Source organism: Aplidium turbinatum, chromosome 17 (genome assembly GCF_918807975.1).
Source record: "Aplidium turbinatum chromosome 17, kaAplTurb1.1, whole genome shotgun sequence".
Classification (NCBI taxonomy): Eukaryota; Metazoa; Chordata; class Ascidiacea; order Aplousobranchia; family Polyclinidae; genus Aplidium; species Aplidium turbinatum.
In genome coordinates, this window is record NC_137488.1 from 16,713,271 (window position 1) to 16,732,082 (window position 18,812).

General features: G+C 38.6%; 2 protein-coding genes across 2 annotated transcripts in view; both read left to right on the forward strand.

Annotated features, from left to right (window-relative positions):
- The window catches only part of LOC145786259 (uncharacterized), a 28,975-nt gene extending 26,389 nt beyond the window's left edge, over nucleotides 1-2,586 (forward strand). Inside the window, exons 22-24 of the mRNA XM_082597901.1 lie at nucleotides 439-592; nucleotides 1,144-1,232; nucleotides 2,498-2,586. Of these exons, the coding sequence (XP_082454027.1) occupies nucleotides 439-592; nucleotides 1,144-1,232; nucleotides 2,498-2,586 (332 nt within the window). The remainder of the gene's footprint in view (nucleotides 1-438; nucleotides 593-1,143; nucleotides 1,233-2,497) is intronic.
- A 3,031-nt stretch (nucleotides 2,587-5,617) lies between these two features.
- Nucleotides 5,618-17,700, forward strand: LOC145786260 (uncharacterized). The gene is made up of 14 exons (XM_082597902.1): nucleotides 5,618-5,741; nucleotides 7,760-7,913; nucleotides 8,339-8,427; nucleotides 9,031-9,187; nucleotides 11,897-11,988; nucleotides 12,453-12,606; nucleotides 13,050-13,141; nucleotides 13,919-14,075; nucleotides 14,715-14,803; nucleotides 15,184-15,337; nucleotides 15,954-16,033; nucleotides 16,970-17,123; nucleotides 17,479-17,567; nucleotides 17,696-17,700. The coding sequence occupies exons 1-14, from the start codon at nucleotides 5,618-5,620 to the stop codon at nucleotides 17,698-17,700; spliced, it is 1,590 nt and encodes a 529-aa protein (XP_082454028.1).
- Nucleotides 17,701-18,812: the final 1,112 nt, after the last annotated feature.

The window sequence follows — 18,812 nt, forward strand, 5'->3', positions numbered from 1 at the left end:
GATAAATCATAAAAATAAATTTTGCAATCATTTTTCCAAATATTTTTTCTTGTTCTCGATAATTGCGCTTTTAAATTTCAACAGAAAATGGAAGTGTTTGTTGTTGCCAGTGTTTGGAAACGTCGCCGTTTCAATTTTGATCGCAACTCAAGTAATTTTTTTTTTTTTTTAAATGAAAAAGAACAGAAACTTTCAAATATCTGGCAACCCTCAGATATCTGGCAACAGTGGAACCGGTGTCGGCCGGTTATAAATTGAGGAGTCGTATAATTTTCGCCCGATTCCACATCCCTGTTATATATATATTAAAACAAGCAGTGGACATATGTAAAAGAAATGTGTTCATGTGCAAAAGAAGACGTTATGCAGATCTATTGACCATTTTCATGTACTAAACGCATACAACACTGCTTATTTTATTTCTTTGTGCTTTCTTAGAATTTCCCCTGGATTGTAAATATTATAGTGGTGTCAATCCAACGGAATGTTATGCACACTTTTGGAACAAAGCTGGATGCCTAAGGGAAGGGTGGAGATGGCCACATAATCTAACGAGAACGGAAGTGACGAAACTACATGCGTTCAATTTAAGGTTTATACTTTCCATGTGGCCTACTCAGTACTCAAGTCACAGTTTAAATATACAATGAAAGCTACATTGAGAAATCTGTTTTAGAATACTTTGACACCGCTATAGAATTATGTATGTAACAGTAGGCCTAATCATCTTACATCAGGTACAGTCAAACAGCATTCTTCAATTTGAAATAAATGAATGTTTACAGTCAGTAAGAGCTGAAGGATGGAATACTTTAGCTGCCGAAACACTGCTTTAGATTAAAGTAGAAACTTGAAACTTCCCAACTCGATTTGTTTATTTGTACTAAATGCTTCAAGCCCCTTCAAGTGAAACTTATCTAGGTACTTATTTCAAGTGAATTCCCAAGTAATGCTGATTCAGCATCTAGTTTAAGTCCTTATAACTTTTTTATTACAAATCGCATCATTGTCATCTTTCGACAAAAGTAGAAAAATTATCTGAGGTGATGAAAATTGTCCTTCAATTGCTTAAAAATACACTTGCTTTAGCTGTTGAAGTTTAACCGTGCTTCGTGATCATAAAAGCTGATTCAATTTTCACAGGGAAACTTTGCAGAACATGAAAGATATTTTGGCGGAAGCAGTTCATCCGAATCTCATAAAACAATTCCAGTTGGATTGCTTTGGAATGGGTAAGCAAGTGACCGAAATAGTTCGTTTGCCAAGACTATTAAAAATTTGAAAACATAATTGGTATCTTGTTCATAACAAATCGAATGAGTTCTGATGTATGTTGGTCGAATTGCGAGATCAGGAAGTGGAATGTACAACGCATTGCAATCTACTGTATATACTGTAGAACATACTGTATAGCCTGGGTCTGCTACTATTCGGTGAGTCCGATTTGGTGAGTTCCTAACCTCTAACCCCTAACCCTAAAACGGCAATGAAAATTAGGCTACGGTGCCCGATAATTTAAAAATAAAAAATTGAAAAAATCACCGCATAGGGATCAGACTCACCGAATCGGACTCACCGAAACGGGCCATTCCGGTATAGCCTACACACTATTACACAGTGTACACAGGCCTTGTCAACGTGAAAACTTATAATGACTGATGTAATTTTGATTTAACTCGAGGCTAAACGTACTTTTGAGATTTTGTGTGATGAGTTTCCAATAAGCTTGTTGACCTATTTTAAAAATTGAATGGGAAGGGAATTGCTTAGTCACAAATAGTTGTCCAAAATGCCAAATTATATATTTTTGAATTCTGAAAGCAGTAATGCGTTTGAAATTTAGTAATTCTTTACACATTCAAAAGCCTCACAAAATTTCCTATACTTTAGACCAGGGGCGTGCAACTGTTTATCGCAATGGGCCACAACGTACAATTACAATGATGCTGAGGGCCAGTCTATCGAATAACACATGAATTTATATGAACAATTTATTTAATGGAAAAGTACACACAATCAAGTTACACATTGAGTGAGTGATTAATGAGATGTCTGATATCTTTGACGGAAGAAGTGGCAACTCGAAGTTGACTTGACAAGTGCTCATCTGCCAGCTGATTCTTGCATTTTGTCTTGAACAGCTTCATTTTTGAAAAGAACTGCTCACAGCAGTATGTGCTTCCGAAAAGAGAGATAATTTTTCTCGCGTGATTTTCTAGATTTGTGTAATTTCCATGCACGTAGCTTATGTAAAAAGTAAGCAAATCATTTTCATTGTTTGCTCGTTTGAGATCGACGTTTGCTTGCAATTCTAGTATTTCTAATTGAAAGCTAGATGGATTATTCTCCACAACCAGGTCAAATGGATGAGCAAAAAGTTGAAAGTTGGCATTGTGTTTTCGAAAATCTTCAAAGCGAGTTTCAAATGCCGAAGTTAACTTTTCAACCATTCCAACATATTTTTCCAGTCTTGAATTTGAACGCTTCTACTTTCCAGACAAGGAAAGTGAGTCAGGGATGCTTTGCTCAACTGAGATCGAAAGAGTTGTAGTTTTGCTTGAAATGAGGAAATATGTTAACAAATAACAACATCCTCCGATCTAACAGTGAAAAGCATTTAAAAATAATGGGCTACTTGATGAAGAATGTGCGGGCCACGTAAATGGGTACCGCGGGCCGTGCTCTGGCCCGCGGGCCGTATGTTGCACGCCTCTGCTTTAGACTAAAAAAAAATTAAAAAAAGTTTATTTTTATTAGTGTTGTCCCCTTAATTTTTTTACTTTTTAACTTTTTCGAAAAAATGCAACAATTGAAACTGGTAAAGTGTTGCTGGTTGATAGCAATGTAGCGACGTATTGATCAATTTATTAGTTATTTATCTTTCATTTTTTAGCTTTTCCGAAAGATTGCAAAACATACCGAGGACCTCATAGCAAAGATTGCTACAAAAGCATATGGGAGGATAATCGCTGTGTTCCAGCCGGTTATGCTCATCCCTCTAATATCTCTGGCTACAGCAAAGTGATGAGGACATATAATTTACGGTAACACCATTTTAAATAACCTTAATTTAGTGTGGTTGAATGCACCAACAGAGGATCATTTACGGATACAGAAAATCGTACGATTAAAATAGATTATGTTGGAGACTTTATATTCTTTATGGATCAACTGTAATGCAGATTACTAATCCACCGATGGATTTTGCACAAATTAAATCTACCGATTAGCTAATCAGGTGATTTGATTAATCGGCCGCTTAAACATGCCGCTGGTGGTCCTCCAACCCTTATCATTGCATTATGACTTAAACTCATTTAAAAGTGTGAAAATTACAATGTATACAGCTACTAAAGCCACCAAGTCAAAAGCAGTTGATACTTTTTTAGTTTTAAAGTAGCCAAACTTAGAAACGCGCCGCTGTGTCTTTGACAGGGCACTCAATGGCATGCTTAAAGGTGGTCACAGCTTGGTTGCTTTACCTTTTCCACCATTTAATCTAAACCTTGAACCACTGGCTGTATGCCTTGATACTCCACACTTCAGCAAAAATAAACCACCACATTGAATACAATTTTGACACAAATGTCAGTTTTTATGGAAATGGTGATTGCAAAAAGATTTTTCCAGAGGATGGAAACTGTTTTCTGTTCTTGTTTTTCAATATTTAATTATCCAAAGGTTTGGTTGAGAGTTTGCTTTGTTGAACCCTGGCCAACCAAGTTTTGTATGTCTGTTGCGTGAAGGTAAATGTTTTTGTTTTTTTCTTTTTGTTCACAGTGAAATGATAGCCCACGTCAACCAGTTAGTCAACCAAGCACTTTACCCAGTCTTGAATGTGAAAGCACAACTAAGTTGCTTCGGAATAAGTAAGGAAGCATTTAATTTATTTTTATGTTTTATGTAAACATGAGACAACACAGACTTTCCAAAAATTTTCTTGTATTAGCCTATACATGACAAAGAATACTTGTCATCGTTCTTACTAACTTTTATCGTACGGAACTAGACTTTCCTACTTGTGCTCATAAAATTTTACATTATGATTCCTGAACTGGAATTTGTAAGCATAACACACTATTCTTACTGTACCATTTACGTTGTTATATAAAGCATGAGTTTTCACTGCCCGTGAAAATCTTGAATAATAATTGTAAGTAAACAAAAATTGAAACTGCGAGTATTTCAACTGCTTGTCGCTAGAGCTATTACATAGAAATATGACTTTGACACTGACATTTTTATCGTAGGATTTCCCAAACATTGTCACTTCTTCAGAGGACCACAACCGGTTGATTGTTACCAAACAATATGGGAGAAAGCTGGTTGTGTAGAAGAAGGATATGAAAACCCTTACAACTTCTCCTTGGGTTTTTTCACCTACATAAAAAGGATAAATCTTCTGTAATTACTGTAGTTTCTTAATTCCGTAAGATCTTATTGTTGTTGAAATGTCGCAAAGGGAGGTATTACACTTTTTTCTTGCTCAAAATATTATTTGTGTAAATTTTCTTGTCGGCTCAGTTGTTCTTTAGAAGGAACATCTTGCTGACTGAGGCTTGAAGGATGCTAGACTCATGTCCATATAGAGCAAGCTGCTCTGTCTCAACAAGATTGTTTAGTGTTTTTTTGTTTTTTTTTGGATCTTTGTCTTTGGACTCACAAAGCCTTGATAGGTTATTCCTGGTAGTTGCACATACTTCTAATAGTATTTGCCGCAGGGCTGGTTACCGAGATTAACAGAGTGAAGTTTTCGATTGTTGAAATGTTGTTGCCGGGGAATTATTCCATTCACTAGGTGCCGCTGAATGGAGAACAGTCCTGAAATGCGTTGCTCAATCGCACACCCCGGGAGCCGAACCAGCGCCGAGTGATCTTTAGTCAAACCTCTGAGCTAACAAGGCGGAGATGGTGAAATGAGGATAACCTCACTTCCTGCCGTGCAAACACCACCCAGACAACCACTTAGTTTCTGTACAGATCTTCACGATACGTCGATAAAACTCACTCTCATGAAGACATACGTCAGATTATGTGGCTGTTTGACTTGATCTCGTTTTTGAAAAATGCGTACATTTTTACCGTTGCTATATTCATTAATGTCATAATTCTGTCCAGGCAAATCAAAACACTATTCCAGAACATCAACGAAGATGCTATTACACCGAAATTGAACCAAACCGCACAACTTCAATGCTTCGGCCTAAGTGATTTCAATTATATGAAATTGATTATACTGCATTTTATTATGTTAAAAGCATTTTGCACAACGACTAATTTGAAATAATTAACAAATCTGTTATTACCTTAACAACAAATTGTTTTTTTAATTAAAAAGTTAGTTTGTGACAGCGTTTATTACCCTATTGTATCGTTGAAGCAGATATATATTTTTACTTGGGTTTCCAAACTACTGCTGCATTTACCATAAAAACAGCAGTTTGACATTGTTCTGTGACCTATCATATGCCCAAAAAGCCAGTGGTTCCAAACGTTTTCTCATAACCAACTTCTTAAAAGCAACATTGAGTGAAGTTTTTGCAGAATATTATTCTACTTTAAAGTAGGCTACATGTGAATTTTGTTGCTTAAACCACAGGACTTTTTCCTAAAGTCGATGCCTCTAGGTATCCCAAAATGTTGGGAACCACTGTTCTCGACAGTTATTTCCGGATTGCGACAGTTATTTCCGGATTGCGATTCCGATGAGTTCACCGCTGCCCTACAATCTACTAAGACCCGTAAGGCCCCTGGTCCCGATAACATCTGCCCCGAACTTGTACTCCATGCTGGCACCGCCATGAAGTCTTGGCTGCGAAAATTCCTGTCTTCCTGCTTATGCCAACTCAAGATCCCCAAAATTTGGAGACGAGCCAAAGTAGTCGCGATCCCTAAGCCTCATAAGCCACAAGAGGATCCGAAGAGCTATCGACCTATATCTCTTCTCTGCATCCCTTTTAAAATCTTCGAACGTCTTATCTACACTCGAGTCGAACCAATTATAGACCCACTCTTGCCCCGGGAGCAAGCTGGTTTTCGACATGGAAGATCTACTGTGGACCAAGTCACTCTCTTGACTCAAGACATCGAAGACTGCTTTGAGGCAAAGAAGAAGGCTGGTGCTGTGTTTCTCGACCTCACAGCTGCATACGACACTGTATGGCACCAAGGCCTCACCTGCAAACTGCTCCGCCTGCTCCCGGACAGGCACATGGTCCGCATGATCATGGAGCTCGTTTACAACAGAAGCTTTACTCTCACCACCGGAAGTGGTAAACCAAGCAGGTTACGACGCCTTAAAAATGGCGTCCCTCAGGGATCTGTCCTGGCCCCCCTTCTGTTTAACATCTACACCCACGACTTGCCAATCACGGTATCCGCAAAGTATGCCTATGCCGATGATTTGGCCATTCTACACTTGTCGAATCATTGGGAAACATTAGAAGGGACTCTAAACCAGGACATGTCGACACTTTCGGCATACCTCCAGAGATGGAGACTGAAGCTCAGCGAAACCAAAACAGTGACGACAGCCTTCCACTTAAACAACCGGGAAGCAAAGCGTGAGCTCAAGATCAGCACCAATGGAAAAACCCTGCCCTTCTGCCCAAACCCTAAATATCTAGGGGTAGTCCTGGACAGGTCGCTCACTTACCGTCAACATTTGGAGTCACTACGCAAAAAGATCTCAACACGCACAGCTTTGCTAAGGCGTCTGGCCGGCTCTGGCTGGGGAGCCGGAGTTGATACCCTGCGCATTGCCACCATCGCGCTAGTTCACGCTCCAGCAGAATACTGTGCACCTGTCTGGAGCCGCAGTGCCCACTGCCATCAAATCGACACTGCCATAAACGACGCCCTGCGTATCGTGACAGGATGCCTGCGACCAACACCATCGGAAAATCTCCCTGTCCTTGCAGGCATCCAACCAGCTGAGCTTCGTCGTGAAGAAGCCATCCTGTCTCTCCCTCGTCGAGCTACGAACCCCAACCACTTACTCTACTCAAGTCTCTACGAGTCTGTGAACGAGAAACCTCGGCGACTGAAATCGAGACACCCATTTGTACGTGCCGCACAACTCCTGATGAAGAGTGCTGAAGACCAATCCATCAGTGCGGCAACCTGGGCGGACCACCAATGGAGCTCGGAGTGGAAGAAGAACTCCTCAAGACTCCAAAGTTTCATCTCCGACACCAGCCACCATCCAACCGGAATGCATTTGCCCAGGAAGGCCTGGGTGCGGCTCAACCGCCTTCGTACTGGCGTCGGACTATTTCGCTTCAACATGCACAAATGGGGGATGGCTCCATCCGCGATCTGTGAGTGTGGCATGGAGGAACAAACCGCAGACCACACCATCTGTAACTGCGCCATCTACCATGCGCCAAATGGTGTGCGTGGACTGCGTGAACTGGATGACGAATCAATTCAATGGCTGCTCGACACCTGCCCAAACATTTAAACCGCGTCGCCGCCACTGCCCAAGGGTGGTAAAAGGCAGAGCCCCTCGACCCTTGAAGTGGCGAAGAACAAGGTTCAAACGAAGAAGAGAAGATTTCCGGATTTTCTTTTAGTCAACCTTGTTAGATTGACGAAACATTGTAATAAGCACCCCTCGTCATGCAACGCTTTGCGACAGTTTAACTAATATAGGACACCAGAAAAATGTAAGATAGCCTAAAATTTGTTGTCAAAGGAGTAATTCTCAAATGGAAACACTTTAGAAGGTGCATTTTGAGAACTTGCGTTTTGATTTTAGAATTTCCTCCTGGATGCGCTTTCTATAGAGGTCCTCATACTATCGGATGTCAAAGAGAACTTTGGAAGATGGGAGGTTGCCATGAAAAGGGTTTTGAGCATCCTGATAACAGAACAAACTTGGAAAAGTCTACCTATGGAGCGATGAATATTCGGTGTGTTTTTACTTTTTCTTTCGTTACGGAGTTTTACATCATTGCTGTACAAAATTAAGTTCGCTTACAAAATCGCTTTTTACTGGTGTGACGTTTACTGGTTTCTTTGTAGGCCACTCTATAGTGGGTTTGTGAAGTTAATAACAAGTGAAAGTTTCAAATGCTGACTGTGATATTGTTTTGTGGAAGTGTATTCGCTCAGTTGAAACCCTTGCTGGTTGTCGCATGCCTTCCCACAAGTTACCCCTATGAACACAAACACAAATTGTTTTTTTGCACGCGAAACATTAAGTTCCCTTGTTGCGTAACAATACACCTGAATGACTGGTTGAAAACAGAACAATGTGACAAACTAAACACACCGATTGGACAACAGTAGCCTTATATAATAGAGCTTAATTGTCTCATGTGTTATTTTCACGCAGAGAATTGCATTGCTTTGTCGATAACCTTCTTGCCAAAGCAATTCCACCTTCATCGAATGTGCAAGCACAGCTAGACTGCTTTGGATTGAGTATGAACAACTCATTAAATTTTAGGATAGTTTTTTCGTCAAAACTATTTGGTTTTGAGCAACGACTTAGGAAAATGGAGTAGACCGAAAATCCCTAAATTTTATGCTTTCGGGTGATCTTTTCGCTACTGATAACTTTTAGTGGAAGAATTGTAAAGATTTCAAAACTTAAAACGTATCAGTTTTGCCACTAAGCCTACTAAGCTAAATTTAATTAGCTTACGCAACTCTGCATTTTTAAATAGTTGAAAAAGCGAAACTTAAAGAAATGAAATATCCAAAAACATAAAAAAGCATAGACTATTGGTAGATCAACATCGCCATAAAAAACACTGGAAAAAACGTTACTTTTTTGCTTGTTAACTTTCTTGCAAAATACTTGGAAAATTTGCAGAATGTTTTGTTTTTGTTCACTTTGAAAAAGGTTCAAATTGCATCAGTTGTCTTTCTGCACACATCGCCAATACTTTATTGCAAAAATGTAACTCTACAAACAATTAAGCTTTGTAATTGTGTTTTGAAGATTCGTATCCCTTTACGATATTTTGTGTTTGCTCTTTTTTTGGACATACCACAGATAGGTTTACTTGTTTCTTTTCGCAGAATTTCCCCCGGGTTGCTTGTACTTTAGAGGGGGGCCCCATTCATTGGAGTGTTACAGTAGTATATGGCAAAACGTCGGATGCCTTCGCAACGGATACGGTCACCCTAACAACATGTCCAACCTGGTGGCAGCTGACTTAGCTGGACTGGACTTACAGTACGCATTTTGTTAAATATTGTTGTGTAAATCACTTTCTTTGCAAAATATAGCCTATAGTTGGTTGATTTTGAATCTTCATCCTCGGTTTGGGAAAGCTTTTTTGAGAGCTTAATCCTGGCAGTTTCGCATACTTGTTGAGGCTTTTCAACCACTGACGCAGGTCCGGTTATCGAGATTGGCAGAGTAAAATTTCCGATAGTGATTCAATTTGCCTAGGAATTATTCCATCCACTGGGTACCTCTAAATCAGTGGTTTTCAACCTTTTTGTTGCCACGGACCCCTTTAGACAATTTATTAATTCTGCAGACCCCTACCTAAATTTTGCCTGAAACTCAATTAACATACTATTGACTCTTGTAGTAATAATAAATTATGCTATTCAACTACTGTACTGTGTCATATTGCATTGCCGCTATGACTCCTGTGGCAAATATCAGGTTGAACAGTTGCTCAAATAAGAAAACGAATGAATTGTTCAAGAAATGTCAGCAGTATTTGAATATTAAGGTGACCCAAAGTGCCATGCCGAAACTTTTTCAACGTAAACACATTTAATGAGAGGGCTGTTGTTGCCTTTCCTGAACTAAACGACTGAGACTTTAGTTGCACCGCATGCTTTCTATTACGTAATAGACGAGCCAATCCTGATTTGACTGTAACCGACATGCGTTGTTGTAGATGTAGTTTAAGGTCAATGTAGGCCTACACCAGCGTTTCTCAAAGTGGGCGATTTCAAGCGCCAGAGGGCAAAAAAATCAAAGGGGGCGATCGGGGAGCGAAAACACTCGAAGGGGGCGAATTTATCAAACCACCAATAACAGTCCAACGCGCTAATAACAGTCCAACGCGCAAACCATTTACTGCAAATAGATGAATCCAACTTGACCGACAGTGTATCGCTGCTGATGCTTGGTTATGTGCGTTTTGTTCATAATATGAGAACAAGAAGAAATGATTTTTGCGCTCAGTCTTCATATAGATATTCGGGCATCAAGTATCTTTAATGCAGTGAAAAACTTCTACAAAGAGAAGGGGATTCCACTGAAGAATATTCTACAATGCGCAACTGATGGTGCTCCGGCAATGGTTGGAAAGCATCGAGGGTTCATTGCACTGATGAAAAGAGCAATTTCTGGACTTATTTGCAATACATCGTGTAATTCACCATCAGCATTTGGTTGCCCATAATCTCAGTCCTGAACTGCATGAATCACTGAATATTGTGATAAAATGCGTCAACAAGATAAAAGCGCATGCTCTCAACGACAGATTATTTCGTTCACTTTGTTGCCAAAATGATGAACAATTTGAACGTCTTTTATTGCATGCCGCGGTAAGATGGCTTTCAAAAGGTGCTTGTTCGAGCCGCTTTTATGCCCTTTTTGTTTTAGTTATCGAATTCCTATCAAGCACTGATGCGACATTAGCTGAAGATGTGATGCCGTACCCTTATCGCATTATCTGACGGACATTTTCAATGCGATAAATGAAGTAAACAAAAAGTTTCAGGCAGAAATGATAACTCTCATCAAGTGCAAAAGCGTGATTACCTCATTTATTTCAAAGCTATCTTTATTCAAACAAAATTTGGGTCAAAATGTCTTAACTCAGTTTCCCAATTTGGGCGAGAATGTTATTACAGAAGAACAACGGGAAAAATACTGCTCACATTTAGACATGCTTCATAAAGACATGAAACTTCGCTTTGCAGATCTCGTGGACCTCCACGTTCCAAACTGGGTGGTACAACCATTTTCTACCGAACCCACAAACATACTGTAGAAGTGGAACTTCAAGAGCAGTTTATTGATGTGCAAACAGATGATGAGTCAAGAGTGAAATTGAGAAATGATCGATACGATTTGTTTTGGTGTCAGGTTGCTGGCAAATATGAGCTTCTCTGGAAAGAAGCTAGAATGTGGATTTTGTCGTTTCCTGCTTCATATATGGTTGAAAAGGGCTTTTCGGCTGTGACATTGATGCTTTCAAAGCAAAGAAATCTCTTGCTAGTTCATAAACGGGATGATCTTCGATTCTATCTTACGAAGATGTCGCCAAACATTTCAAAATTTATTAAAAGTCCCGAAGCTCATCCATCCCATTGAACATTATCATGTTACTGTCAATTTCGTTGATTAAATTCCCAAAGCTAAATTTATCTATCACTCTATTTTTAATGTTTATTTTACTTGACAGAATTAGGGGGGCGAAAATTTATTTCAATGACGAAAAGGGGGCGATGGACCAAAAAAGTTTGAGAAACACTGGCCTACGCACTGTAGGCAGCAGCGTAGATTTATTTTAATGCATACCGGTACAGTTTATTCTCGCGGGCTTGAGCTTGACACATTTGCATATAAAGAGAGAAATGAAAGTAAAAAGATCGCTTTTCGTTTTTTTCCAAAATTCATCAAGGTAATCACGGACCCCCAAATGCTTTCTCACGGACCCCCAAGGGGTCCGCGAACTCCAGGTTGGGAACCACTGCTCTAAATGAAGAGCAGTCCTGAAATGCATTGCTCAAGCGCACACCACGAGAACTGAACCAGCGACGCTTGATCTTGCGTCTGGCGTTTAACCACTGAGCTAATAGAGTTATATTAAACGTATGTTTTGTATTTAAAAATGTTGCTTTTATCTATTGAATGTTGAATCTATTTACGCAGTTTCCCATACAAATAGTTACGGTGATGTATGTATTGCAGTGGTATTGAGGAATATATGCGAAACAACTTCACATTAAAAGCTATCCACCCCATACTGAATGATGATGCACAACTCAACTGCTTCGGAATGAGTGAGTTTTTAGTTAAATCTAACTTTAAAAAGTGTATGAAACTAAGCAAGGCCACTGCATTTAACTTAATATACAAAATTTAACTAAAAATTCCAAATGTTTCCTGCTATACCATTTCTCCCTTATCATCATAAATCAATTCTTAAAATCATAATTGTGTGATATTTGTTTTTATTGCACTTGCACTTCAAACGTCATAATGTTTATTGTTGTTCATGTGTTTATTGTATTTCCAATGCTTATGATGCATTTTAAAAGTTATAAATTTCCACTGCAATAGCCTACTGTATGGGTCATTTTATGTTTGATGTGTGCACATTAATATATTTTATTTTCTCAATTGATGAAAGGTTTATTGTAGGTATGGTATTAATTTCGCTTGTTTTGTACATGAGATTGTTTTCTTCTTTAAAGTTTGTGGATATTAAAAAGCCCGTTTGATTTTCTTTCTGCTGTATTTCCAGGATTTCCGTCCGGTTGTGTGTATTATAGAGGTCCTCATACAGAACAGTGTCTCATTACAATCTGGAAAAGCGTAGGCTGTGTCAAGAAAGGATGGGGATACCCTCCAAATGCCACAATTACGTTGAACGCGACTTGGGCCTCATTGAACCTTGTGTATGAAACGTCATGCACAGTATTTTCTTTGTCAATGTTTTGATATTGCATGTTTTAGTATTTGAGTAGCTTTTTGGGTTAACTAACAAGTTGGACTTTATCTAACTTGCAAGTTGGGCCATATCCTTTACAAAACACCATTCACCACCCACTATATGGGCACAATTTGAATGTCTTGAACGATGAGACCAAAGTTCGAGTTTTTCTGGCCGGTTTTTGGTAATGTCAGGGCAAAATCCGACACCCAATCCAAATCTTCGTGTCCACCTGCAAGCATGTCTTTGAATGTCCTGCCAAACATACAGCCACATGTTTTTGAGCGGTATCGAACCGGCACACTTTCGAGTGCCATACCTTGGCTCTTACCACTCTGCTATGCAGCCAGCGAGCTTCTGTTGACTCTTTGAATATATTTCTCTCGTTGATGTATCTTTGACTTGCAGTGAATTGAAAATACACATGCAAGGAATAGTGAAACAAGCGATTCGACAACTCAATCCAAGTGTGAGAGCTCAGCAGATATGCTTTGGCTTAAGTAAGACTTCTTTACTTCATTTCACAAGACGTGTAGTTTAAACGTTCTTTTTCGACTTGATGCTGTGGTAGCGTAATAGCGGTTTTTCACGGGCTTTCGAAACACAGCTTCCTACTCAATGTGCAAGTGAATCTTATTCCATTAAAGCAGAGCATGACTGTAAACTTATAGTCACTTGCAATTCAGAAAGTGGGTTGCAATCCAATTCTAACAAGGCACAGCTTATTACATTACTTTATAAGTAACCCTAATGATTCATCATTAAAAGCTAGTCTAAGACTACTCTTAGAAGGATAAGTTTGGTTTAGACTTACTTTTGAAGAAAAGATATCTTTGAAAACAATCAGATTATACCCACTATAAAAATCTAATTCCAATTCGTTGTCCATTTTTAAACTAAAACAATATCTTTTGTCGGACACTGGGTAGGTTCATTTTTGGGAAGTTTTTTTTTTTTAATATTTTTGACGATTACTTTGCAAAATATCAAACACTATTATTATTCTAGCATTAGAGTTGGGACAGACAATCGGCATTTGTAATGTAATTATCGTAAGTCATTTATTGTACTATTAAGTCATTTATTGTATCATTTAGTCATTTATTGTACTATTAAGTCATTGAGGTTGATGAAACTCTTCAAATATTATTCCGCAAAATAATTGATGACCTTGTTGACAACCATGTTTGACTTCCCATTGTGCTGAGCTTGTGTGAAAAAGTTTGAACTTTTTCTCATAACGAATCGCATTTGTTTTCAAATCACCTTTTTTTCAGAATTTCCACTTGGGTGTAGATTTTACAGGGGACCGAACCCTATTCCTTGCTATTCCCATTACTGGAAAAAGGTCGGATGCCTGGAAAAGGGATGGCAGAATCCGACAAATCAAACCAATCCCTCCCCTCCAGCAAGCATATCAACGTTAAATCTGCAGTAAGTAATTTCATTGTAAGAATACAGGAAAAATAAATTGTTATATAAGGGTAGCTTATATCTCGTTGAAGTACGGCAATTCTTTTAAGGATTTATTTTAACATAAATCAGCATAGGCTAGGGGAGTTTTGTTTGTGCTAATAAATTGGGAGTACCGGAATTCTGTGAAATTTGACTCTGTGCTTTCAGGATGAGATCTTATTCGTGCTTACGTTGTTAGGGTTGAAGACCACTGCTCTAATTTACATACAGTACTCCAGCGGTGGGATGGCGCAACAGATAAGGCGTTGGCTTTCCAATTATGCAAACCTGGTTCGACTCCCGGTTTCCGCTGGTTGTTGAAAAACACCGCTCACCTCTACCCAGGGTGTAATAAATTGGGTGGGCGTAGTTGTTGAAGTAAAGGCGGCCGAGAGAAAGGAACTGGCCACCCTTCTCTCCTTAGTGCAGAAGGCTTCATATAATGAGAACCTTATCTTCTCATTCCCCAAAGCTCATTAACTGAGTATGGAACCTTACTCCAGAAATATCACATAAATGTTCTTCTGTAACAATTTTCTTAGCTTTGACGAAATGTTTTTTAGGGATTGTTGCTGCCTACCTCGAACATTTAAGTTACTTTTGTGATATCTGTTTCAGTGAAATAGAAGAATACTTCGTCAACCTAACCCATAAAGCATTTCATCCAACTTTTAACAAGGATGCTCAATTGGGATGCTTTGGAATAAGTAAGAACACTTTCATTAAAAGCATTTCAATTAGTTGGTTACTTTAGCTGACGTTGCTATTTCGGAAATAGGCCAAGCGTTTGATACAAATAGGTTTGTATCGAATCGCATTTGAATCTACCGCGTCCGAGCATTGAACTGCTTTCATATTTCAAAGTTTTTCCCCAAAAACGCCATACTCGTATGATATAACCAATAAAAAAGAAGATAACCCTGCACTTGGCTCCATGACATTTCGAAGTGGAACTTAACAGTTTTGGTCTAATCTTTGTTCTGAAAATACTTTCTTCATTGGTGTTGGACGTCATAAAGTTTGTTGGCACAAAGTTATTTTATTACAGGTATGGTATACTCATTATTATATAACCTTTTTTGTTTAGAATTCCCAGCGGGTTGTCATTATTACCGAGGTGCCAATCCTGTGAGGTGTTACGAAACCATATGGCGAAGAGCAGGGTGCTTGACAGAAGGTTACGATGATCCTTCCAATTTGACTTACTCAAAAAATCTCACTCTCATTACTTCAAACCTTGAGTAAGTGAGCTTACTACTATTTTCAATTGTTTTCTAAGCTAACGTAAGCTTAGGCGTATGAAATGTATGGTGTAATTCATCATATACGTCACGTATGACGTGAAAAGGCAGACAGTGTCAATGCAGCCAAACAAAGATGCAGCCTCGTGTAAAATACATAGCCTAGTTTTTGATGTCGCCATGTTTCCCACATTAACTCTAGAAAACTTTATTTTGCATGGATCGTCCCTCAAGGTTGCTCAAGGAGACTTTCAAATTTAGGAAGCTTGTATTATAAGTCTTCCTACCCTTTTCTAAACTTCCTTCAACGCACAACTTTTTGAAGCTTATTTGTTTTTTCTTTTTAAAGGATTAAAAATAGTTCTTTACAAACACCAAAAATTCTCAGCCATCCGGATGGTATTAACAAAAAACTGAAGTGATTGAAAGTAAACAGTGAAACAATATTGGCTCTACCTTTGAGAAGGCGCCTTCCCGCAGGAAAAGCGCTAACGAATTAGGTGACGCGTGCGCAGAAACAACAAATGAGCCTCGGGAACACTGCAGACTAATAAGTTATTTGTTATTGTCGAGTAAAAAACGTAAAGTAAACGTTCAAATTATGTTTTCTTTTCAGTCAAGTAGAGGAGATAATGAGAAATTACACTCTTCGTGCACCAACTGTTGCTTCTGCCCAACTGGGTTGCTTTGGAATAAGTAAGCTCGATTAAAACTTTGTAGTACCCTTTGTTGCATATATGGAACGACAATTTTTGGGAAGTACTTGATATTTGGCTACCAGCTCAGTGGCCGAGTGGTTTCGCCTTCGACTCTGGTGCTGGTAGATCTGAGATCGATTCCAGGTCGGGTCAAACCGAAGACTTTAAAAACGGTGCCGATTGTGTTCTTTCTTGCATAGCCCAGTGAGAATGAGTCGGGTAATAATGTGATAATATCGTAAACCTGATACAAATTAAAAATGAGCCCTGTCGCTAAAAGACCTTAGCTGTTGTAGAGCGACAATAAATAAAACCATAACATTATTATTACTTGATATTTGGAGAGTAGAATGAATATTTGTGAAGAAAATGAAGCAAAAAAGTTGTTTCAATCGACCCTTTATAGCCCAATGTCACAAGTTTGCAATGAGTTGTACTGCTAAATATTGTGTGTTGGTTGTACTACACTTTTCGAAAACGAAAGTCTGGAATTTTTTTTTTTTGCTCGCTACGGGGTTGTTATTTTCTTTCTCTCAGGTGAAGAATGCGATACTGTAGCCTTCGATGCTATACTATGACTACACTACAACATATTTAATTAATGTCTTGTAATATTGGCCAATGACTAAACTGATATGCATCGACACTACAACAATATCCCAGCTTAGTCAAAACATTTTTTGAATCAAACTACTTTTGTTTTTTCAAACGGTTTACTTTTTGCAAATAAGTGTTTGAAAAAATGTTTGTTTGGAAACAGCACACCTATATAAGAAGGTGCAACACATCCAATGAACCTTTGACTGTAACAACTTATTTTTCTACAGCTTCTAAGTATGGTCATGGTTAATTATAGCAAATTATTGTTTTGCATTTCTTTTGGTTATATATTTTTGCACGCAACTTTTTATTTTTAAGATTTTGTTAATTTCAGAATATCAAAGTGGGTGTAAATACTATAGAGGACCTAATTCTGTTGACTGCTATTGGAGCATGTTCAGAAAAGCGGGTTGCCTAGAAAATGGTACAGGAAACCCCAAAACTGTTCCCAACCGTATTGTGCAAAACTGGAATAACATGAATTTACGGTACGTTAACAGTTTAAGATTCCTTTCAGTGGTAGAAAAATATGGAAACACTATCGGGTGGAAGATATGTACAAAAACACTATAGGCTACTGGAAGTTCTATTTCCTCTCTATTGATCCATTAGTATTAATTTTTTAATAGTAGCAATTGGGGATATGAAAAAAAATATGAAAAGATTCTTTTTGACAACCCAACATTTCCCCCTTATTTTGTCGATTAAGTTTGGTAAGAGAAGATAATAAGGCATAATCATTCAAGTCGTATTTTTACTTTATTTTATCCGCAGTTGTTGTTGAACAACCAATGCTTATAGAATTATAGATACATCGTAAAACCGAACGTATGCGTTTTACAGCGGAATTGAGAAAGAGTTTTCTGGGCTTATAAAGAGGGCTAATGCACCCACTCTTGAAGCGCGCGCGCAAAGGGCCTGCTTTGGAGCTGGTATGAAAAAAAATATAAGCTACAATATCTCAATTACCTTTTTAAATAAACAAGTCCAAATAAATCTTTTTCCTTGTAGTATAACAGTCGATTGGATTAGAACTGGATTCTGCAAATACTTGTTCTAGAGTGATTTTTGTATTACTGTTTCGTTTGCCTGTTCTTTCTTTTTTGATAACCGCTATGTATATGAGCTGCTATCCAACCTGTCTTCTTCCTAACTTTCGACTCAAGTTCCACATGTGTTGAGTGAAGATTGATGGTATATTGTTAACAAGAGACGGGTTCAATTGTGATGTGGAATAGTCACTTCACACTCTTAATTACGTCCGTCCGTTAGATTCACACATCGTAAAAAGGAAGACGAAGCACGTTTGGAAAACACAAGTTAGAAAATTAGAAAAAGAATGACGAGAGATTGTCGCTCAAGCGTGACAGTGCATCGCAATGATGACGTCACGATTGCGCGACAATCCATGTCACAATACGGAGACAGATAACTTGGCCATAATTTCGTGAACATAGCAGCCTCCAAGATGAATATTACAATATCCATCTTCCAGAAGATTATTTTTGCCTAAACGAAATTACTCATCATTGGCCATACCTAACACGCATTAAACATAATAGCAATACCGCATAATATTGTCGTATAAATAACATACATAGTCATGTAGATGAACCTGTAGTCCCATACTGCTGTCTGAAGGTATATAAAACGGACCATGCTCACACGACATTACAGTACTAACACACCATACACCTAAAGTTATACAAAACAAAGTTGTCATATGAAGATACTAAATTAAATGTGAAAGAATGAATAAGATGCTCAGCTTAGTCACAGGTATCACAAGCAAATTTGCTGTAAGCGATATTGGCGTAACTCAAAGTGACAATATGTACTTGATAAATACATACGGTTCCAGCCAGACTGTATCTATTTAATTTGTAAACAGCCAACATAAGCATCATACATCACACAAGTCATAAACAATTAAACATTAATAAAAAAAGTGAACACATTTTCTATGAGTGACGTCCCTTAACGTCCATCTGGGGGGCCCGAACCAACTGGAGCGAGCACAGCAGTGCGTGCCCGCGCGCCCTCTACCGGAGCAACGCAAGAAATATCACGAAGCACGGTTTCAACGTGCGACTTTTTTGTGTTAGTGTCCCATGTTACCACAGCCACCCTCACCCTTCTCACAAACTCTTTACCCTTTCGATGCTGCGGTAAAATTT